Here is a 26,023-nt window from a genome sequence, read left to right as displayed (position 1 = left end):
ATATATATATATATATATATATATATATATATATATATGTGTGTGTGTGTGTGTGTGTGTGTGTGTTAAGTTATTGTCAGACGATTGTCTAAAAAATGAACGTTTATTGCGTCAATTAAAAAATGCATGTAGATTTAAATTCTGTGTGATTTTTTTCAAGTTCCTCAAATTTGCCTCAATTAATTCAACGTTTCAAAATGTGTCTTGCGGGGTTGGTGCTTACGATGTTTTACAGGGGGGATTCAATACTGTTGCATAATTATTATTTCCGTCCGGTTATGAAAGGTATCTTTTATATTTATTGTGCACACAATACAATGTATTATATATCCCTATCATATTTAACAGGCATGAAGGTACACTATCTTAGATCTTCAGATCATACAGGTTACATTGTATCGGGTATTTTATGGTGCTTTCCTCGTAAAATACTAGAGGGTAACAGACCGTTCCTCTTACACAGGACCCATTCATGTACGAGTGTATGTTTATACGTCCTTTCTACCCATTTCTGATTGAGATTTATTTACCGTCGTCGCGGATAATCGAGAGTGTTCTGTAATTGGGATGCGGACCACCCTAGTCGACGTCGGATTGCCAACACAATAGAGGAGGACGGGGATACCCTCCTCCAAAGAAATTCGACAGTGTGTCTCCCTCTTCGGGTGGAAAAAATGTAACTCCCTGTGCATTGGTTATTCATAAGGTAAAAATTTAATAATGACGAATTATCTGTTTACAATTGAACCGAATTTTAAATGAAGTATCAATCGATTCATTGCTTCGGGACGGTCTTTGAGTTATGGCTAAGAGCAGAGAAAAATAAAGCATTCATTGTGAGCGATAGCTCTGTATTTAATTTTACTATTTCTTGTTCAAACACTTTTGGATACAAACCTTTTCACCAAGACATTATCTTTTTGTTATAATTATTAAATTTATCGTATAAATATAAAAATAATCAAACTGTTTATATCTGAAGGATCTTAATAAAATAAATGTCAAATTAAGCGAGGATATTTGTTATTTATTTACTTCCTTTTTGGGTGCTTTGCCACAAAAATATATAGATCTTCCTCGAGAGGCATCTAGAGAAAGGCCAGAAAATTCATGGATGTTACAGAATGATAACTTGATTCGAAGGCATGGCTTAGGTAACGTCGTCTTTGATAGAAGGACCTAAAACCTGAGGACAAGCAGAGCTGTCCCCAACAAATTTGACAAAGACGATAAGTTGGGATAAAGCCAGGAATAAGAGATATATATTCAGTCATTTCATGCACGTTTCCTTTACGTTTTAAGCTTTTTATCGGTCTGCCGTTTTTGTGAGTCTAAGCTGCTCATTATTAAAAATATATATCAAATTGTGGTAGAGTGGGTTCGAACCCAAGAACTCTGACTCTGTGACTGAGTCCGTAACAGTAACAATGGGACCACAACCCATACTTATGTGTGTATATATTCTAGCATCGTATTGTGTTACTCTCATTATATGATGAATTTACAATACAAAGAAACTAGAGGATTCAATGCAGTTATAAAGATATTTATCATAGTAAGATTTTTCTTTGGAGTAATAATATTTTACACAAATGTTATAGACTGTTCAATAGTTTTTGTTTCAGATTAAATTCAATTTTTGTCTTATTCCATAGTATGTAACGTTTTAAGAAATAAAAGAGTGTTTTTCAGGAACATAAATTTGTAATTTATTTGTAGGAATACGTCATGTAAATAAACATACAATTCGTCACGAGTATTAGCTCAGTCGTTGTATTCTGTCACATTACATTGACAAATACGTAATCTGTTTTAGTATTTAGTAAATATAAATATATGCGTAGCATTAAAATACAATTTAAAATAGTTAAAAATGAAAACCGCCTTTAAATCTAGTTACATGATTCGTCAGAAATCTACTTGTATTTTTCATTACAAAATGCATTAACCAAACAAAAATTAAACCACAAGATTATACTAAATTCCATCGGCAAGATTGTGTAACATGTTTAAAAACTAATTTAATAAAATTGGGGCTAAAGAGATATTGATGGTAGGTATATAATTTATAGGAAAGTTATGTACATATTTGTATAAGGTACGAAATTTCTTATTTAAATATAAATACTTAAAACTATTCGATATGTTACAAATTAAACTAATAATAAAACATCTCTAGATAAATAAAGTATGAAAATATGTAATGATTTAACAATACTTACAAAGAAACAAAAAAATGTTTACATCAAATTTTTAAACAAAAAGAGAAACAAATTCTACCATCTATCAATTTAATAAATAATTTTAAACATACCAATAATAATTAAAATATATATTTATTTTCAATAACACGACGTTTTTGAGTATTTTCATCGATTTGTAAAACTAATAATCTTAATAATGAATTTTTATGCAAAATTGCGATTATGGTATTTTATGTATTTATTTATTATGCTCGGGAAGAGAATGAAATTTGACATTTAATAAAATAATTGTACCCAAAGAAATGTAATTAAATTGACATATATATTTATGCTAGAAAATTTTGAAATTCCAATATTAATTATGTTTTTAATGTTATGCAGTAATGAGAAATTGGACATTTATTTGTCATATTTTATGCTATAGAATTTATTATAATGATGCAGAATAGTAATGAATTTGACATTAATTTTTTTTAAGCTCAAAAACAATTGAAAAGTTAACAAATAAATTCCCCATTTAATGATCATTTAAGAAATGTAAAAATGTTAATCAAAATTGGTCAGATTTTTGTTTTTTAGAGAATATCCGAATAGCAAAGACAATATTATGAATTGTACTTCAGTAATACTTTTTATACATCTCCGACAAATTATTATATACATTTCACTACAATAGCAGAATTATTAGCGATGATGTTAAGGGTAAAATAACTTCTTTGGTCAATATAAAATATTATGCAGTTAATCAGGAATGTATAAAAATAACACACATTTACAGGAGAGAATAAATACACAGTTATAAAAAAAAAGTTATGCAGAAATTTTATCAGTAATAACCTTATTCGGTCTACAACAACAAGAAAAAATAATCTTAGTTTTATGCCACTGAACCCCAATTTTATATAATCAAACACTTTTTATCAAAAATTATAATCTGATGATTTTTTGCATAAAATTTTCAGATATATATATATATATATATATATATATATATATATATATATATATATATATATATATATATACATATATATATATATATATATATATATATATATATATATATATATATATATATATATATATATATATATATATGTATATATATATATATATATATATAGATATATATATATATATATATATATATATATATCTATATATATATATATATTTATATATATATATATATATATATATATGTATATATATATATATATATATATATATATATATATATATATATATATATATATATATATATATATCTCTGCTAATCTCAAATTTATACTTCCTCTTCCTAGTTATCCTTACGCATCGATACGGAGTAAACATTTTAACAACGTAGTAACGATAACTATAACTTTATATTATTTTTGACATCTCAACGTAGATGAAGAAGAATATGGTAATCTGGGCATTTACAGGGCTTCCATACTTCCATATTCACAGACTTCCATATTTTTCTTCATCTTTGTTGAGATGTCAAAAGATAATCTAAAAAATAACTCCTAATTGGAGATAATCCAGATTTATTGATGAAACTTTACTTCTTCTATAAAAAAAAATTGTTGTATCTCATACTTTTAATTTTCTGACAAAATAACCGGTTTAAAAATTCCAATGTCATAATGATTAAAAGTCCAGACAATAGAATTTTCACTCATGAATTACCAGAAATTGTAGTAACTATAAACATAAAGAGTAAATTCATTCACGAGTAGTCATAGACTATAAAACTTATAAGGTTGAAGCCTAAATAGGGCCATGATAAACATTGTCACAAAAGTCGTAGATAGATTTCAGTAGTCAATTAAACGTTAGGTAAAAAAAGTTATATTTCGTAAATTACAGAGTTATAACGTTATCTTCCGTATCCAATCGTTGCCCTGGCACTTAATAATATTAGTACAATACTTTAAATTAATAAAACAATATATTGATAACTAAAGTTTAATAATCTCACTTTGGTACACTGTGGTGATCGTTCAATTCCTAAACTAAACTAATTGTAAAACCATAATTTTAAATGCTATTTAAATATGTACACCTTATCGTTAAATTTTGTACGTCATTCCATATAAAATTATTTGTAAAGATATATTTTATTTACATTATATTATACAAAGGAATCTTACATCTCCGATTAATAATAATAGTTCGTATAAAAGTGTGATTTTTTTAGTTTATATATTAAATATCAAAAACAAACACTGATTTTTAGAGTATACTAAATTGTATTTTATTATTAAAAATACATAAAAATAAAATTTGCGATAGTTGTTTCGCCTTGTTATGGAATTTTGAAACTACTGCCATTACTTGTATTACTGCAAGGCGAAGAATTGTCACAATTTTTATTTATACGTTTTTTTTTCAAAAATAAAATACAGTTTATTAGACTCTAAAACTCAGTGTTTAATTTTAATTTTTAATTTTAGTTTCTTATAGTAAATACCACTAGTTCTTACAATCTATTTTGACACGTGTTTCGATGCATTCCACGTCATTTTCAAACACCGTGTAAATAATGCGGAATGCATCGAAAAACGTGTCACAGCAGATTTTTAGAAATCGGGGTATTTACTAGATCAAACTTAAATTAAAAATGGATAGATTTTACCACAAAGTGACCAACGAATCAATTGATTAAATTTGATTTTAATATTTAATATGTGAATTAAAACGGAGCTCTACAAATTAAACGCCAAATCTACCATATAAATAAATGATTTTTTAGTTAAAAATGCATATTTAGCTTCGTTTAGCTCACTCATATTCGGATCGTACATATTAATTTATATAATAGTTTAAATATTCTGTATGTATGTACATATGTAATAATTTGAAAATCAGTCTATTTTCTAATAAAACGGCAGCTGTCGTCAGTCAGGAACCGTGGTTCTAATTATCATTAACACTAGTAATAATAATATGGGTCGTATGGTTGGTTTGGAAGCGCCGGCCGTCACTTCGTTGGTTCTCAGATCTTCCCTGACAGTCGTGGTCTCGTCTTCTATTCTCGGCTTCGTCTTGTGGAAGCACAGCCTGGCCATGTTGGACTGGACCTTGGGGCAGTCGTAGTCCTCGAAGCCGTCGCACTTGCAAGTGCTCAGCTTGGCCGCCTTCTCCTGCCGGCGCAGGATGTTGATGGAGTTCAGGCAGCGGTGGGAGCACTTCTTGCCGTGGAACATGGACCTGCAGTTGCGGCGGTAGTAGTCGAGGGCCGTCGCGCAGAGCGAGTCGGCCGCGCAGATGAGCTGCGACACGCCGCAGGAGACGGTCTCGTTTTGGGAGGCGCGCAGCACCTCCGGCTTGCACACCTCCACCCTCTGCTTGGTCTCCTGGCAGTAATCGTCGTTGCATTCGCACTGTCGACAATACAAAAAAACTCATTCAATATATTTTACAATTCGAAAGCATTATGGACTTTTTGGTATGGTAATATAATACTCTTCTTATCATTCATCGTTCACTTTGTCTAATACCACTTGAAGTATCTTTTATAAAAAAGGGTCTCTGCTAAATAAAAAGTTTTCAATCTAAGCATAGGTGGGTCCAATAATCATCGTTGCATTCGCCCTGCTATCAACATAAAAATCTCATTTAATCTACGTATTATTGTGTATTTTAAAAGCACAATTAAGCGGTATGGTAATATAACACTGTTCTTATCATTCATCGTTCACTTTGTCTAATACCACTTAAAGTATCTTTTATAAAAAAAGGGTCTCTGCTAAATAAAAAGTTTTTCAATCTAAGCATAGGTGGGTCCAATAATCATCGTTACTGTCATCAAAATAATTTTTTTTAAACTCATTCAATTTATTTCGTGTTTTAAAAGCTTTATTAACTTTATGGTAAGTAATATAACACTCTTATACACCAAACACCAATCTGTCTTTGCAAACAATCTTTGCTTCTTCCACATTCATGCATCTCCTCATACATACCCCACAAATATTCCGATCCTTGCCTGACCACTTTCAAATATTTGAAATACTTAAACAGTCAGTCAGTCAGTAGCAGTCAGTATATAAATTAGCTAATGAGGAAAAATTATGATTAGGATGATTCAAGAAAGATTTATTGTCTATCGGTCTGTTTGTGATATATTTTTTTTACATTTACCTTCCCTATCCTACCTGCAGACAACCCTTTAAATAAAAAAGGCTTTGCGTTTATTTTTGCGTTTATTCCTTTCAAAAAAATGATTGTTCCCAAACGGGTAGTCGCGAAGTAGAATTGGTATTACAGAAAGTTGAAGCTAACTAATACCCGGTTTTATTGAGTATTTTTGTAGTTTTTGTGAATTTTTAAGAAAAGCAATGAGATATTTTATTGAAACCTGTCCCACCGCATGCCCAGATCTGATACAGAATCATCTAGACTTCCTGACAGATTTGCTCTTGCAAAGCAATTTTAAAAAAAAAAGTTGTGAAATTTATTGAAAATATGAAACAATATAAAATTGTATCCCGATTTTACTGTGAATTTACATTTCATAGCTTATCCTGTCACTGCCAATCTAAATAAATACAAATTGGTAAATCCGTCACCAAATTTGCTAGAAGTACCCCAGTGTAGGCAGTGAAAGGGATTAGTATTTAGTTCAATTAGTCAGCTAGATTCGTTGGCCGGTACACAGACGCCCACAACCCCGACCAGCACAGCAGACAGACAAGCAATGAGAAAATACTCACGTTCATGAGGTTCTTCCCCTCCTCCGTGGAGGTGAGCGCGATGAGCGCGTGCTGGCAGGGCACCGGGCAGCCGGGCGCGCCGTGCACGACGTCCGAGCACCACATGAGGTAGTTGTTGAGCGCCGCGCCGCAGCCGGTGCGGTAGGCGCAGCGCAGGCGCGCCTCGGCGCACCCGCCCGGCGGCGCGGCGCGCGCCTGGCGCCCAACGTGGGGCTGATCGGGCGGCAGGCCGGAGCACAGCGCGACCAGCGGACACAGGAGAGCCAGCCACATCACGACTGGAAGCAGAAAGGAAACGTCACGTTAGTTATGTTGGCTATGTAGGAATAAGCTAGAATCTAGAACACTCCTGAGCCATGGGTCACATGCAATCCTTCTTTCTTGTAAATCAAATTATGTTTTTATTATTTACAAAAATACTTTTCAGCCTTTGGGAGCCTAGGCGGTTCATTATTAGAAAAAGGTATCAAATTGTGGTAGAGTGGGTTCGAACCGAGAAACTCTGACTCAAGGGTCCGCGACACTAACCACGGGACCACAACCCGACAATTTAACAACTATCTGTCTACTAAGCGGGTCCAAAAGACCTATTACGAAGTTTATGTAAAGTTTTTAAAAACTTTCAATATTATATGTAAATTATACGGAGATGAATTTAACGAACACGGGGGTTGCAAGTAAGAAAGTACCACTTTAAATAATGGTCCATTGGACCCAGAACGGTAGTTTTAGATAGTTTTTGCTTGCGGTAGACCTAGGGTTAGTAAAATTCATTGGTGAAAGTAACTCCTCGTACATATATATCAATCCAAACATAGTTAAAAGTGCAGTAGCTAATCTTTAAATCGCTTTTCATTTTTTATTAAATGATAGTCAAAGGCCCAGCATTCCTTAAGTCGCAACTTAATTTATTTTTATAATTAAGCAGTCAATTATTTCTGGCCCATATGGACCGTAGGGGCAGTCGTGGGTTAATTCAATTTAACCGCCCTTGAGATATTTTACGAAAATGGCCTCTAAACTATTATGATATTGTAAGAGTGAAGAAGCATAATTTCTATACGAAAATTATACGATTTCCCGTTGAGTTTTTCATCTATATGTAGACTACTCGTATAAGGATTGCTCAGTCAATCATGCGTCAAATGACTTGAAACCACAAAGTATCATATAACACGCGCGTGTTGGATGCAACCGTTTAGCGTACAAAATAGTGCATTGTTTCGGTTTTCCGCAAGAACGAGCTTTCCTATTTATACCTTCTGGAACGCATTTGCGGTGTAATAAAATAAGAAGCGCATACTTAAACCACTTGCTTACGACTTATGAGCTCCTGTTCGAAATGATATATTTGCTTTCGATACCTTCTATTTTATTGCATTATATATAATGAAAGTTGCATTTTATTTTATAGCATTGTGAAAGTGCTACATTTTTTAAAAAGGTAAATAGACGCTTTGCAGGTTATGCAAAGCGTCTATTTTAGACGCTTGTCTGTAGGTAGGATAGTAAGAAAAGGGAAGGTAAATGTGAAAAATACATCACAAACACCCAGACCAATTGAAAATAAATCGTACTATTATTTATTTATTTTTCATTTGACCAGACTGAGCCACAGAAAACGCGGCTGGATACGACTAGAGATATAATATATCGAGAAGCATTTGAAAATTATTGTTATTTTTAAATGCAATGTATTTGATTTTTCAGACCTCGACTCTTGGTGCATGTTTGTTGTGCAACTCTTAGTGCATGTAAGTCCTCGGGTCGACCATAATCGCATGGGATCACCATTTTGTGTAGTTGTAAGTGTGTTAATTATGCTATGATGGTGACGTGTACATTGTTTGCATCCTGTCGTAGAGATTGTCCTGGCGAATAGACGGGTACGTCTCGAAATCGGTAGACGAAAAATCTCGGTGAGTGGTTATCTACTAATATTACTAACATTTTTGTAACAAAATATAAAAGGATTTGATTTTTCATAAAATAGTTCTGAAAAGATGTTTCTATCAAGTATCAAAAGACGTTTCTATCAAGTATCAAGTATATCAAAAGACGTTTTTATCAAGTATCAAGTATATCAAAAGACGTTTCTATCAAGTATCAAGTATATCAAAAGACGTTTCCAACAAAAACGAAGTTTTTATCAAGTATCATGTTAAAAACCAATCAACCGTATGTTATCAGTTACAATGTTGTCCACTATATACTTCAACAAGTATTACCGCATAAATCAACCCGAATTCGCAACGTCAGAACTAGCAGAAAGAATTTTAATTGGTCGTTTAAACTAGCCTAGCTAGTGTCAACAATGCTCAAAGTGAGAAGTGGATACGGTAGGTTACACAATACGTGGGTTTAATTAGTCCCGTTTGTAAGGTGAGTGATCACACTCAACCGCCGGAGCAGAGGCTGGCTTATCTGAGGACTTATCGGACGTTTGAGGTTAATCCTGAACCCGTGTCGAAGCGGATTACGTTAGGAAGTTGGACCTAAACCAGACTACGAAAGAGAATGGTCTAGATCAGGGTTGGCGAACTAAGGGAATCGCAGAAGAAATCGTCTAACCCGAACTTTTAGATAAAATTAAGCCATTTTTACTAAGGGGTACAGCGCAAACACAAAATTCAATCACCGGCCGACCACCGGAGATATCACACGTCTTTTCAAGGCTGGTTTTTAAAAATAATGATTATTAGATTTTTTTGTTTTTAGAATATGTATTGAAAAAAGGACCCTTGGGTCGAGCGAGTCGAGTTAGATTAGATTGATTTTATTTAAGGCCATACTCGCAAAGACAGAATTCAATCAACAATCGACCACCAGAGAGATCATACGTCTCTAGACGCCCGATTAAAAAAAATGTAAATTAAATATTTTGTATTTTTTAGAATTTATATATATATATATATATATATATATATATATATATATATATATATATATATATATATATATATATATATATATATATATATATATATATATATATATATATATATATATATATATATATATATATATATATATATATATATATATATATATATATATATTATATATATTTATATATATATATATAAATATATATATATATAAATATATATATATATATATATATATATATATATATATATATATATATATATATATATATATATATATATATATATATATATATATATATATATATATATATATATATATATATATATATATATATATATATATATATATATATATATATATATATATATATATATATATATATATATATATATATATATATATATATATATATATATATATATATATATATATATATATATATATATATATATATATATATATATATATATATATATATATTTATATGTTTTTAAAATTATAGATGAAAATTTTAAAGTTAATAAAACTTTGTTTTAATTACTCAACCTACTCGTTTATGACCCGCGACATGGATTTTTTTTATTTATTAGAAAAAATTAAATTTGACCCGCTTGCGAAAACGGTTCGCCATCCCTGTTCTAGATATTGCAAAATATTAATAAATCAGGTTGTATCGCCAAGTAACCAATCATTTTCATGAATATTTAATGACATATTTATGATTTATTTGCGCACGTACAGAGCTCACAAACCTGATTTACTTGCATGATTTTAAGACATTTCAAGTAGTGAACTTATAAAAAAATGTGTAAAACCAGTTTGGTCTCGATTTCAAACAATGTATATGAAAATTATATACCTACTAAGCATGTATGTACAACAACAGTACTTAGAGAAAGTTGAAAATATTACAAATGACATCGAAATTATGGCTACCTACAGATGTATGATATGTAAGCAATGAGAATCAATACATAAAAACCAATCTTCAATTGTCCACCTCTGTGGATAGTTGAAGTAGTCAGCGTGTTTGGCTACCGTGCTGGAGGTCCTGGGTTCGATTCCCCGGGGGGTTTAAATGAATATGGGTAATTTTCACTCTCATATTTATTTAATATCACCCTGGACTGGTACAAGAAGCGCAGGGATGATCACCTTGCTTTCATGCAATTAAAGATCAAGATAACATTGCATCGCTACGATACAGTGCCCTATGCACCATTGGGTGCGGATAAGGGTTAAAAGATGTGATATACCGTATGCTTCGAAAATTTCTCACCTGAAGGCGCCACTATTAGTTATACTTTCAAATGTATGAAATAAGATTTAGCATGTGAATGGAATTCACCAGCATTGCATATGTACAACTTTCAAAAATTAATGCAATACGGATGTTTAATAATGGGCAGAATGGTGAACGTTACACAAATGCATAAAGTAATCATTTAAGCCAGCCGAATACTAGGTCGCAAGCCCTTGGATGCTCAGTCTTCCATCTTCTTTCGTATATGAACGATAGATGTTTCCTTATCATCCAACATTCACCTTGTGTAATACCACTTAAGTGGTATTACACGAAGTGAACGACTAATGATAAGGAGAGTGTTATATTACCATAATACACAGTTAACAATGCTTTTAATATACGAAATCGGTGGATGTTTTATCTGAATTTGAGACGGATATCTAAAGTTCTGTCATTCATCGATTTTACCACACATCCGAGTATCACCGCTAAAATATATATGTTTTTCTACCATTCTGAATCAAGTGCTTTAGAGTTACGTCAGTTCATATTTATTTTACCTCTGATTTATTTATATTCATTTTTATTTTGTTTTATTTTATTTACGTTCATATTCATTTTACCTATGATTTATATTAAGTTAGCCAACATAACAACTAGAGGTAAAATAACCGTAGATTCACTGTATGTAAATATCGATTTTATACACTTATGTTTATTTTCCATTCAGCACAGGACTCTAAACTATGTTAATGACTCATAAAATATATTTTTATACTAACTAACTAACCATCACGCCGCTTCTCTGTAGGGGTGGGCAGAGAGAAAAGAGCGCCGCACCAATCTGTCTTTGCAAAATTTCTTTTAATCTTCCACATTCATGCATCTCCTCGTACCTACCGAATATTTCGACTTCATGCCAAGTTTTCACGGTCTTCCTCTGCTATTTTTCCAACTACATTCGCTTCATAAATTTGTTTTACATATATATATTTTTATAAATTCTAAGCATCTTATATTATATTTTGATAATTTAGATTTTTTTCGATTGTTGGTATCTCGATTTTCAGTCATTCGATTAGTGAATAAATCGGTTAATCCCATCACATTGTGTAAATAAATATTGCTCATTCAGAACTGAATAATGCTTCGAGTAAAATTTATTAGCTAAACCAGCTCACGTCCCAGCAATTCATCACAAAACGTACGTGCATGTCATACAGACGCCGGTGCCGATATGAATAATGGATACCAGTTGACAAATTTCTATTTTAAATACCTTCGTACTCCGAATCATTAAGCGGAAACCATTTAGCACCTTTTAACCCCTTAGATGCTGAGTGCCTTCGGTATCGGCACGGCACTTGAGTACTAAAACTAACTAACCATCACGCCGATTCCCCGTAGCGGTAGGAAGAGGGAATAGAACGCCACATCACTATGTTTTTGCAAACATTCTTCGCCTTTTCCACATTCATGCATCGCCTCATAAATATCTGCAGATTATTAATTTGACTCCTGACTTGACCACTTTCAAGTATTTGGCATACCTGATTCATAAATTTTCATAAAAAACTTAAAAAATAAATCATTTATTTTTTGTGTATTATTGACACTTTTCAAAGAAATTTTAAAAATCTACGGCACCTAAGGGTTAAAAATTAGAAACGTTTGCATGAAAGAAAACATAAATATCATGCAAAAGTTCGAATAAGTCAATTATTTACTCTATTGTTACGAAAATTTAGGGGAAAGCTATTCGTGGCATGCATTAACATAACAATGGTTTTAAATTTTGAACAAATCATGGCTCCTTCAAATTTATGTTGGAAATCTTCTACATAAATCAGCACGTGTTTCGCATAAGAATATAAATTTAACAAGTTATTTTAGCAAAACACAACACGTTCTGTTATAAATTACACTTCATATATCTTTGTAATACGTCCTACTATGAATGCTACACACTGTGGACCTCGTTATTCTAGGAATCCGTTCTAAATCAAGATTTTTATCGTAATTTTATGGTTATTTATTCACAATGAGACCAATAGGCACCTCTACATGAAATTTATTGTATCTTTTAAAGAAAGACAAAGGTTATGGGAACTAATTTTAAAGCTAAGCGTGCATACATCAACTGATGGAATAGCTTTACAAATTGAACCGAGAAACAGATGGTTTAAAAAAGATGAGTGCTCACAATCTACAATGACAAATTAACACTAATTTTCCATTTCGCAATTGATTAGAATATACTGATTAGAAAATATCTAAATTACTATCAGTAGGCTATGAGGTCCACAAAAACATCAAGTAAAACCTAACACATATCCCTCACTCCTTTCAACAACGTCATATTTCAAAAAACTTGATTTTTCAGGAGATGGTTTTTAAAGTTTAAAAATATAATAAAATGTATTAAAAATAAATATCAAGTCACTTATTGAACTTTTTACTGTGCAACAGATCTTTTTAGGTAAAACCTGAAGGTATTTTCTCCATTTGAAAAATATTTGTTATATTTAAAAAAGTAATCAATCAATACCTTTTCTTCAAAATGCAAAAACAGATCTTTTTAGATAAAACCTGAAGGTTTTTTCTCAATTTGAAAAATATTTAGTAGATTTAAAAAAATAATTAAACAATACCTTCTCTTCAAAATGCAAAAACAACACTTTCTGCCCTGTAGCGAGTAAATATTAAGTTAAAATATGCCACTTATACTGGGATATAGTACATTTTCTGGACATTCCGAAAACATGCACAACTGAAAATTGACGATTTTTGATATATGACGTTGTTGAAAGGAATGAGCGATATCTCTTTTGGTTAAAAGAACTTTGATAAGTATGCAATAAAGTTGTACAACCTGCTTCCATTATCTTAAAATTAAAAATAAACTAAATTTAAAAGACGTATTAATAAATAAACATGTGAATAATGGAAGTGGGTTGATCTGAAAAAGATTGATTCATTCGGCAATTCAATGCAATTCAATTCAATACAATTCAATGTTGTAATTGATTTTTTTTTCTTAATCAATTTTCATTCATATAGTTTTATAAATGAATATTGTAAAATTTTCCCTTGAAACGTTAAAACTCAGTGGGGACACATCATTGTAGTTTGTAATTTCCTGCAGGATGAAATAAAAAATACAAATAAGAATATGTTTTTTCTTATCGGAATCTATGGTGATATTATTTATGAACCCACTCCATATTGATATGATGCGGATTTTTTGCACTCAAACAAATGCAAGGCGTTCCAGAGCATAAATACTATTATAATATTAAAATACGTTTGAACGTCAACGTGTTTTTAAGCACGTAAAAAGTTCATTCAAGGTTAAGTTCTGGTTTACATTCAGTATTTGGGGGCAAACAAATATTATGTTACGAGATAATTGCCATTATGAGCATTTTTTTTCTACAAATAACGTAATCCAGTTCGTATTAAGAGATCATAAAACATGTCCGAAAATATGTATTTTGTATAATGCGAATTGTGTTTTCTTTTGCTTATCTTCATAAGATTGAGTTTTCACCGGTGAACGTCAAATCTTATTCAGATTCAACTAGTTACAAATATGTATTTTTAGTTTTCCTGTTTCTTAGAAATCTTCAATTATCATTTATTTTTAAATAATTTCAATTTAAAATACTTGTACTTTGGATAAACCAATTGTGTTATATATATAGTTAAGTTATCAATATAGTTAAATAATCGAAGAAAATAATTTAACAAATATTGATTCACATAGATTTTATAATTAAAGTGTAACTTTGTTTTTAAATAATAACTTTAACTTAATTATTATTAAATAATAATAATAACTTAATTATAATGTGTACCGGTTTAGAAGCTAACCGATCCTTTATCAAGACTGATTTATACTAAAACACTCCCAAGCTCCTCTGCATAACCGTCAAAATATTTTGAATTTTGTTTAGTAGATAGTGTTTCAGCATTAATCAGTCTTGATAAAGAAGCGGTTAACTTCGAAACCAGTAGACATTATAATTAAGTGATAATAAAATATTTACAGTGATTTTAAAACAAAGTTACATTTTAATCATAAAATGGAGAATCATAAAAGTTAGTACTTCATATAAATTATAAACAATTAGATTTTATTTGACGATATTCAGTATATATCATATTCGTAACGTAACAAAGTTGAATGTTACGTTACGAATGTGTTATACCTACATAATAAATAATAAGTAATAAAGTTAATTTTTTGGCGATTTCGCTAAAATGTGTACAAAAAAAAATACTTCAAATAAAATTATACGAAAATGGCAGTAATTTATGCTTCCATGGTTTATTATAATTTGTAACATTATATATTTTTTTTCGTAGCCATAACTACTGTTAAAATATTTTTCTACAATATTATATGCGTGTACAATTCATCTTTGTATATGGCGAGAATGTTTCCCAGAATTTATTGATAAAGCTCTCATCACCGCGTATGAAATGATAAAATCATTATCTTGATTATTTTTTGAGATAAAACACTTCAGAAATATATTACTTTTGCATAAACAAACTAACTAACTAACCATAACGCCGCTTTACCGCAGGGATAGCCAGAGATAATAGAACGGCACACTAATCTATCTTTGCAAACAATCTTCGTCTCTTCCACATTCATGCATCTCCTCATACATACCCGGCGATTATTCCGACTCTTGACCTGACCACATTCAAGTATTTGAAAAACTTTGGCAAGTTTTTTTCAGTCTTATTTTGCTTCTATCACCTACCAAATACGCTTCATAATTTGTTGTACTGTTCTTCACTCATTCGATTTACATGCCCAAACCATCTCAAAAAAAAAATCTTAATTTTATCGATAATGTTTACCTCTCAGACATTTCTTTCTTTCCTATAAAACTCTGATATACATATTTTATGACGAACTACACTGAACATACCAAAAAGAATTAAAATTCCTAAAAATAATAATAAAATAATATAAAAAATTATGTATAAATAAAGTATGTTATATAATACGTTATAAAATAACATGATACGTAATTCAATGCTAAGTAGTATTTAGTTTACGTAAGTACTTTTGAGAGACAAAATACCAAATTGATGACCTGGATATTTTCATCGCATCTGAACAGCCTTTAAAATTATTCGAAAAATGAATGATGGAACGTGTGCCGATTGGCGCACGCTTTATTTTCAAATACAATGTCTGTACAATGGCGTTTTGTGAAGTTTCGATTCTGTACTCTTGACAAATGATTGATAAAGTTCATATTCTCACAACATATTTTTTTATGCGCTGTCGTGTCTATTGTCGACAGACGTTCTGATATATTACTTTATGTAACGATTATCGAATAGTGATGTTACGGTGATCATGACCGAAGTTTTTTTGATATATTTTTTTTAATAACTGAAATGAGTTATTTACGATCAACGTGTAACCATGCTGTCATTAAATTCTGGAAAACCATTGTATCGAAAACTTTCTCAATTCAACATAGATGGCTCTTATGAAGTCATATGTACAGACAGCGTCATGAGATTAATGATATATGTATGTATGTAGGAGTTCCAAAATGTTTAATAGTGTAGTTGTCTATTTTGGGTGAATGCACGTATGAAAAGTGATCAGTTAGCCAGCCTATGACAAGTCATAAGTTGTGTAAATGCCCAGACTTATATAGACTCATATTTTTCTTCACCTATGTTGACATAATGTAAAAAAAATACTGCTATCTGGAAGAAACACAGATTTTTAACAAGTATTTGGACATATTCAAAATGTTACTTATTTATTAATTCAATATTATATTACATGTTTAAATCTTATTCTGACCCTTATCCACACCCAATGGTGCATAGGGCACTACATCATAAAGAAGCAGTGTTATCTTGACCGTAAAATACACAAAGGAAAGGTGATCGGCCTTGTGCTTGAGGTACCAGTCCAGGGTGATATGAAATAAATATTTCACTAAAAAATTATATTTTTTTTACCCCCTTGGGAATCGAACCCGGGACCTCCAGCATGGTAACCTAGTGCGCTAACCACTACACTATGGAGGTGGACTACATTTTTACATCTAATGTATTTGATTTATTTCTAGATTTAAAAAGTAAATTCAATGCCTTGTCTTTTTTGTTTTATGTTAAATCGTGGGTAAAAAACTCTAACTCTAAAATTCCTGTTTTAAAAATCCCTGTTATTTAAAGCTTTTAGCTTGAATAAAAGACATACCCGCTATTAAACATAAAGTTGAATTTACTTTTAAAGCCACATAAATATGACATTTTAAACTACTTAGTGTATTTAGCCAATTTATAAAACGTTGAAAACTTATAATACTGCATCATAAGTCAAAATTGCATATTTTCGAGTTAACGTTTTTTAACAGTACACCCACGAAATATGTCCGTTGCATACGATCAATAAATTTGGATGCAAGTATGTATTGTAAGGCCGGCCTACATGCATAATGCTATTGTTGCACTCGGAATATGTGAACATAGACTGGCATGACGACGCCTGCAAGCTTGTGTTATTAACTTATCTGGTAACATTCCACGGCTTAAAATCTTAAACTGTCTTGGTTACGGAATGAACGTTAACTTGATATTCAAATGATGCGGAATGCATCGAAACACGTGACACAATATATTTAAGAAACAGTAGTATTTACCAAATAAAAATTGATATCTCTTCACTATTAGTTTTCAATGTTTTACTTACGTGAGTAAAATTACTAATAAACTATTAATATTTTTTTTGTGATGGCTGTAATTGGCGACTAAAGGGTTATTCTTTTTTAAGCATTAATATTTATTAAAAAATAAATAAAAAACAAACAAAAAACAATGAGGGAACTTAACCGACAGATTCTAGCCACAAAGAATTTTTTTATAAAAATGTTTTTATAGAACATGATAATAAAGAATTTATTGTAATTTAATTATATATATTTAGAATTGAGTATTTTTTTATAACTAGATATACAAACATTTTGGTATGTCCAAATCCTTATTCACAAATCTGTATTTTTTTAAACACTTTGGAATTATTTTTACATTTTGACAACTGAACACAGATGAAAAAGAATATGGAAGTCTGGGTATTTACATGACTTACGACCCATTATAGGTTATAAGGCATTATGGCCTTATTTTTCGACAGTATTATTTATGATTTTTGTAATACAAACAATTAAAAAATTCGTTTTAATTCATTGTCATAACAGTAAAAAAAGTTATAAATACGTACATTATCGAAGTAACTGTGTAGCCATTTTAACTTTTTAAAAATAACAGTCGTCGATTTTTTCACTACAAAGTATTTCACATCGTATATAACGTTAATCTACTTTAGAATTTCACATGTTTTTTCCTTATGTTGGTCACTTATATGTTATAACGTTACGTTAACTCACAACCATTGCACTAGAGTTTATTATTTTAACGTTTATTCTCTTCCACTGGTGCGTGATTAAAAATAGTGAGATGATATTTAGAAAAAAACTGAAAACAGATTTGTTTGCCAAATCATTTCAAGCATCTTTTTTTCCCCAATTCATTCACAGTGAAGCGCCCTTGAGGTAGTATTTTACAAAAATGGCGCTATATCAAGTATCCAAATTTATTATATTATTTTTATTACTCACAATGCATTTGAGTCATAATAGAAAGCTATGCACGAGTTAGGATGCATTCGTGTGGCAGTGATGCGCTTAGTTTGACTGATAGCTCCTAGATTCGTGCTATCACATTTATATGGTATTAAAACACCATTTTTATCAGTGAAGTCAAAGGCTGTGAAAATCCGCTACAAACATGTGTTCTTGAGTGACTAACAACATCTTATCACAACAATTATTTATAGAATAACAAAGAAAATTTATAGAATCCGGAATAATGGCAAAAATTAAATGATATCTTGCGGACACGTTTTCTTACTATAGAAAAAAGGTCTATTGATTAAGAATTTGAGTCGGGTTGTGGTCCCGTGGTTAGTGTCGCGGACTCTTGAATCAGTGTTTTTCGGTTCGAACCCACGCTTCGAAAATGAATAATAAGCCGCTTAGGCTCACAGAAATAGTATGAAAATGAAATATTTTTGAAATAATGAAAATCACTAAAATTTCTCTTTTATTCTTAAAAAAAATATGTTTATGTTGAAAACTTTATGTTAATTTAGGAAGTAAATAAAAAACACTCGTAGTCTACATACAGCAATAAAAAATAATAATCATACTACTACTGCCACCATCACGCCGTTTTCTGCAGGGGTAGGCAGAGAGGATGGAACGCCACACTTTCTGTCCTGACATACCTACACTCCTAGCTTCGTTCACATCCATACATCTAGTTATATATGACACCACCAGGTTTTAGGTTCTAATGGATCTGGTCGTACCAAGTCTTTTTCGGTCGTCCTCATTCTGTTCTCCTGGTCACATTCGCCAAATACACAAGTAATTTTTGCGTTCAACCGTTTTAAACCACCCAAAGCGGTTTTATACGGTTTTAAACTACCTGGTTTAAACCGTTTAAAACCGCCTTTAAATCTACATGTTTTAAGACACCTAAATTCTAACTAATGATTCACCTAACATAATGCATTGCTGATGACGTGATGACTTACAGACTGTTTTATACCTACTTATATTTATTTGTATTAACGGGACAAACAATTCTTTTACTAACGGTTTTATAAATGAATTATTTTATTAGCAGTATTGCAGTACAATCTTTCCATTTTCATTTTGATATAAAAATAAATTATGTTTTAAAAGGGCTACATTATTTTTAATGCGAGTCATTTAAACTTATATGTTGTAAGTGGGTACAATCGCATACTAAAATCTAACCTCGTGCTAGCTGGCATTAAAATAGTACGTTATAAAATGTCAAAAGGGACTCTATGTTCGTTATAATGTCACAATATTTATTTTTGATAGTCCTATAAATCGAATTATAATGCGAATTGGTATGGGTGATAGTTATTTCCGGACTAAAAAAATACTTCTTAAATTGAAGTGATCAGATAACCATTTTTTTTATTTCATTAATTGATTCAGCAGTCACTTTATGGTAAAATCTATCCATTGAAAATGATGTGGAATGCATTGAAACACATGTCACAATAGATTTTAAGACAACATTTTGAGTGTGTCCAAATACTTGTTCACAAAACCTGGATTATCTCCAATTACAGGAGTTATTTTCATATTATTTTTTGACATCTCATCAAAGATGAAGAATATGGATGTCTGGGCATTTACGGGGCAAATTATAAGCTTAATAATAAAAATGAAAATGGTATTTTCTGGCGTTTCTCATGTGTGTGATTATAATCCAGGATTCGGACATCACATACTAATGTAAGAGTTTCTGCTTAGTAAAAAGCTTCTTTACATCTCACCAATAGATGTCTCTTGTAAAGTTCTAGTGATTCAAGAACAAGGTTTCTAAATTGGTTCATATATACAGAACTTCCAAAAATTTGAGTAGTGTGGTTGTCAATAATGGGTAGAATTGGTGAATGTTACACGTGTGTAAAGTGATCACTTAAACCAGCCTATGACGGTCGTCAGCCCCGTAAATGCCCAGACTTCCATATTCTTCTTCATCTTTAATGAGATGTCAAAAAATAATATTTTATTTTATTTCATTAATTTATTCAGCAGTCACTTTATGGTAAAATCTATCTATTGAAAATGATGTGGAATGCATTGAAACACATGTCACAATAGATTTTAAGACAGTGGTATTTACCGAGTAAATCAAAAATTAAAAATTGAAAAGCATTTTAATATTTATATGTTTTTTTGAATTACCTAACGGTCAAGTGACTCTGAAATCTAGCTACGGCTTATGCAACACCGCTTATCACTACGCCTACTAGTGAGTGGTTTTACTCTTTATGTTTAAAGTTACTATAATTTAATGTAATTCATGAGTGAAAATTCTAGGCAAAAACACTCGCTGGCGGTGATTTCGTGCGAACAACTCTTCTTTATGCCCACTCTGAAGGCAAGAGAGCGGGCTCATAGTGCGCGCTGCGCGGGAACCGAGCATACAAGTACCTACCCGTAATAAGTCAATATTTACAGACGGTCAACACGGACGGCAGCCAATTGCTTGTTCACACTACATCTCGAGATAATAACTTCATTGTGTTTGTTTTGTAATTCATCGTTTTGTTTTCATTTTAACGACCCGAGTCGCGAAGATACGAAAAAGTCTGAAATACATATTTCTTCTGTATAAAAAACATACATATCGCTCACTCCTTTCAAGAAATGTCATAAATCAAAAATCGTCAATTTTTAGTTGTGCATGTTTTCGGAATGCCCCGAAAATGTACTATATCCCAGCAAAAGAGGCATATTTTTAACTTAATATTTACCCGCTACAGGGCAGAAAGTGTTGTTTTTGCATTTTGAGGAAAAGGTGGTTTAATTTTTTTTTTTTTAAATAAACGTAATATTTTTCAAATGGAGAAAAAACTTTTAGGTTAAACCTATCTGTTGCACTTGGCATTTACCAAGTAAAAATGCATTGATATTACTGCAATACATATTATATAAAGTGACTGCCGAATCAATTAACAACAATTTGGACGACGTAAACACATAATCTTTCAAAAGTTTGTATCAATGAACCTATTTTTTTTATTTTTTTATTTATTGATTTGGTGTTTAATTTGTAGAACTCCATTTTAATTTATGTATTAATTTTAAATCAAACTCAGATTTTTCGAGTCTACTAAGTTAGTAGACTCAAAAAATCTGTGTTTGATTTAAAATTAATACATAAATCAATGAACCTATTTGAGGTTTTGATCAAAAATAAATAAGCCGTAACATATAATTAAGTTTTACAGAAATAAATAAAAATTACTTAAAAGTGATCGTGGATCATTATGTTAATATTTGCGCTGGAAATTCTGGAAGCCGAATAATTACCAGCGTAAATAATAATACAGAGTCCAGCAATCGGATATTTAAATAAGCCCCGAGGAAATAAACTGTGAGGTTTAAGGGACAGAAAAAAGATATCAGGAATCACCTGTTTCCGATACAGGCAAAGCAGGTGCCCGGGATTTCTACCTGAAGGCAAACAAAACATTTGTAATGGGTTCAAGACGACACGGAAAACAGTATCTACCGATCGGAAAGCCTTTTAAATTGTGCTTTCAGCAAATGGTATGAGGAAATATTTGAGATAACTATGCCTAAGTATCGAAATGCTTGGATAACTCTATGCGAAATACTGGATAATCTAGATTCTGCGTACAGGAAATCTAAATATTCCGGAGTTATTGAACCTATGAGGCGCGCACAAAGTACTTCTGCACAAAGTGATGTCTGTATTTTTTACTCGAACGATAATTAAACACTGCACTGTCTCGTTTTGTTTATCTCAAATTTAGAAACTGTGAAAATACCCTTAATTCTAATTTAATAAATAGTCATATACAGTTTTATCAATTGATATCTACTTTTTCAGTATATTAGCATGGAAGCTGTCATTCGTGTCGTCCTGTGACAAAGGACAAACAACTGTGGCAATAGTCATTGGTTTAACAAGAAAAAAAAAGCAAGATATAATAATGTCGGCCATTTAAAAAATAGGTTTAGCTATCTGTATTATATATATATATATATATATATATATATATATATATATATATATATATATATATATATATATATATATATATATATATATTTATATATATATTTATATATATATATATATATATATATATATATATATATATATATATATATATGTATAAATATATAAATATATATATTTTTTAACATAATACGTCGTAATTTTAGTTTTTGTACTGTCAAATTTTCTTTTTTTATTACAAAATTAAATTTCCTTATAAATACACACTTTTTACTCATCAAATTATTATAAATATATTTTAAATATTAATTATCCTTTTAAATGGAGACATTTTGAGTGTTCAATAGATAGTTACTGTTTGTATATTATTTGTACATACATTAGTACACGCAAATAATTGTATTTTTTACTGTGTAAAAACAACTAAATTCTTATAATTGATGGGTAAATACTTGATACCTTAATATAAAATGAACACCATCCCCATCATTGCAAGAATATATATTTTTACTCATTCATACGTTATAAAGAATACTTATTTTAAAGCATTTATCGTGAATCAATGTATTGTAATATGTTAAAGCAATATATTTTTTTTAATTCTTGTTTTTTTAACCTTTATTTTCTTCTCCAAACAATAAATTTATGAAACTCAAATTAAGTAATTATTTAGGTAGGTATGTACAAAAACGAATAATAAAATTGGAAGTAGTTCTCGTTTGCTCACCAACAGACGACAGTAAGTGGTCTAGTGTGGCAATAAATTAATGGATAATTGGAACTAACATGGTGGCCAATGAGAACACAAATCAGAACTATTCAAATTGAGTTTGACCAATTGTTACGTTAATATGAAAGAAATTTTAAAAAAATGTTTTCACATGTAAATGCTTAATATGACAAAATTATGTATATGGCAAAAGAAGGTTGAAAGCAGACTAAATGCAGTCGAAATGTTATCCCTCAGACGGCAAAACGATATATGATACATGTTCGAATAGTGAAATAAGGAAAGAATGCAAGGCTGATATAAGCATTATCGAAAAAATTATGAAAGGTGTGTTGTGATGGTTTGGACACGTGGAACGTATGAATGAGTTAAGAACTGTTAAACGAATTTATGAGGCAAATTTAGTTGTAAAAAGAAACAGAGGAAGACCGAGGAAAACTTGGCACAATCAGGTATGTCAAATACTTGAAAGCGGCCGGGTCAGGAGTCGAAATAATCGGCGGGTGTGTATGAGGAGATGCATGAATGTGGAAGAGGCGAAGAATATTTGCAAAAATTATACTAGAATCAATCACACACACACCTTCTTACACACTTTACACATGCACATTCACACTTGCATAGATACGCGTTCATTGGCTAGATCAACACAAGATCTTTTGTACTAATATTTTGGTGTTTCTGTGGTTAACTGTAATTGGCTTTATTTTATGTATATTCCTTTAATGTTTTGTTTTATATATGTTGCTGTTGTTTATCCAAATAAATAAATAAATTTTCAATTTAATTTTTTGAAAAGTCAGGGTGGTGTGGCGTTCTATTCTCTCGCGTGATGGTTAGTTAGTTAGTTAGTTGAGAGCTTTCGCGTTTTGAATGGGAATGCATTCGAGTCCTAGGATATTAGTTCTATTTCCAAATTGCAGGGATGAGTAATCCCTATAAAACGTCGGCTGGTAACAAGCCACACGTGGTTCGTCCGGTCACACGTGTTGGCTTAGTGGTGTCATGCTGCTAGGAACTAAGCGAAACCCGATACATTGATGCATTCATTTGGTCTGTAGATTTACCAACGACACTTGGGAATTTTCAAATACATCTGGTCTGGCAAATTGTGGGAAAATTACTATATATACCATGTGAGCATTGTTTTCTGAACTTTCCAATAAATTTTTAACCTTTATATATACATTTTGTTTAATCTTTAACTTTATAAACTAAAACAACTTATACATGGTACATGTTTAACCCTGATGATAACAAGGTTCTTGTCGTAACCGGTTGGAGAAAAAATGTACCAATAAAAAAGTGGTTAAAAACGAAGTTGTTTTATTTTGAAAAGTTTTTTGGTACTCTTCACCAATCGAACCAAAAATAAAAGTGGTTAAAAGCAAAGTTCTAGTTTTATTTTAAAAAGATTACATCTTCGTTTATTCGACGAAGAATGTCTTCAGTTTAGAATGTGTATAGCTTTACTGTTCTGAAATACGTATGTATCTACGTGTCTACGTGCTTTGTCTGGCAGAAAAAACAAGGCAACTGAATTGATAATAAATTAATTTATTAAATTGCTTGTAAATTGCCGGGCTGGATGCTAAAGTTGTTTCAAAGGCTAAATATAGGATGTACAGAAAATACAGTACCTTGTAAATACTTTCGTTAAATTAATATCAGTTACTGCTTATGATATCTGGGGCTTATTTAGCAAAATGATTTTTATTCTATAAAAGTGTCTTAAATTTAAATAAAACATCTATCGTTCGTCACACGAAAGAAGATGGAAGTGCTTGGGGTAAAAAATAAACCGAAGTGACTTTTCACCAAATATTTATTTCATATTGACCTGGACTGGTCCCTTGCCTTCATGTAAGTAAAGATCAAAATAACACTGCGTCAATACGATGCAGTGCCCTATGCACCATAGGATCCGGATAAGGGTTAGAGATATTTGTAAATAAACCGTACAATATATGCGTTTTACTAAAAAAAAATTAAAGCATTAAAATTATGAGGGTAGATCTGCAAAAAGGGATTTCTAGTAAATTATTCATTCATTAGCTAGATTTTTTTTTATTATTCATTTAATATATTTACAATTTTTTTTTATAACATAAAACATTTGAATCATTTATACATATGGAGAACTTTTATATTTCGATTCGCAGTGCCTCTCCATAAAAGAGTCTGTGCTCTTGTGCTTGGAAAGGAACTTACACTCGTGGTTTAATGTTATATAATAGATAGATCTATTAATATATTTTTTAGTTGCCTTCAATAATGGGTAGAGTTGGTGAATGTTACACGAGTGTAAAGTGATCACTTAAACCAGCCTATGGCAGTCGTCAGCCCCGTAAATGCCCAGACTTCCATATTTTTCTTCATCTTGATGAGATGTCAAAAAATAGAATAGATTTTCATTTAATGTTTTTTTTCTGCAATATTGGAAATGTATGTTTTTGGTGAGGACCTCCACATTTATAATGCAATAATACAGGTATGCACAAAAGTGCAGGCACTCGCGCAGAAGAACAGATGTTTCTGCCAAGATACAAAAAATACTACGAGACATTGTATGTATACAATTTAAGGAGTGCCTTTCTAAAGA

General features: G+C 30.9%; 2 protein-coding genes across 2 annotated transcripts in view; one reads left to right on the top strand and one right to left on the bottom strand.

Annotated features, from left to right (window-relative positions):
• Art8 (Arginine methyltransferase 8) overlaps positions 1-26,023 on the top strand; it is a 157,005-nt gene that overhangs the window by 83,244 nt on the left and 47,738 nt on the right. The gene's annotated exons all lie outside the window — the stretch shown is intronic.
• The window catches only part of LOC148311790 (uncharacterized), a 50,658-nt gene continuing 29,207 nt past the window's right edge, over positions 4,573-26,023 (bottom strand). Inside the window, exons 2-3 of the mRNA XM_088278372.1 lie at positions 6,908-7,185; positions 4,573-5,575 (exon numbers count right to left, since the gene is read on the bottom strand). Coding sequence (XP_088134498.1) covers positions 5,090-5,575; positions 6,908-7,185 — 764 coding nt within the window. The 3' untranslated portion in view covers positions 4,573-5,089. The remainder of the gene's footprint in view (positions 5,576-6,907; positions 7,186-26,023) is intronic.

This window comes from Brachycentrus maculatus, unplaced genomic scaffold (genome assembly GCF_059751285.1).
Source record: "Brachycentrus maculatus isolate JH-2025_06_01 unplaced genomic scaffold, ASM5975128v1 h1tg000056l, whole genome shotgun sequence".
Taxonomy (NCBI): domain Eukaryota; kingdom Metazoa; phylum Arthropoda; class Insecta; order Trichoptera; family Brachycentridae; genus Brachycentrus; species Brachycentrus maculatus.
This window is presented reverse-complemented; position numbering and strand designations above follow the sequence as displayed.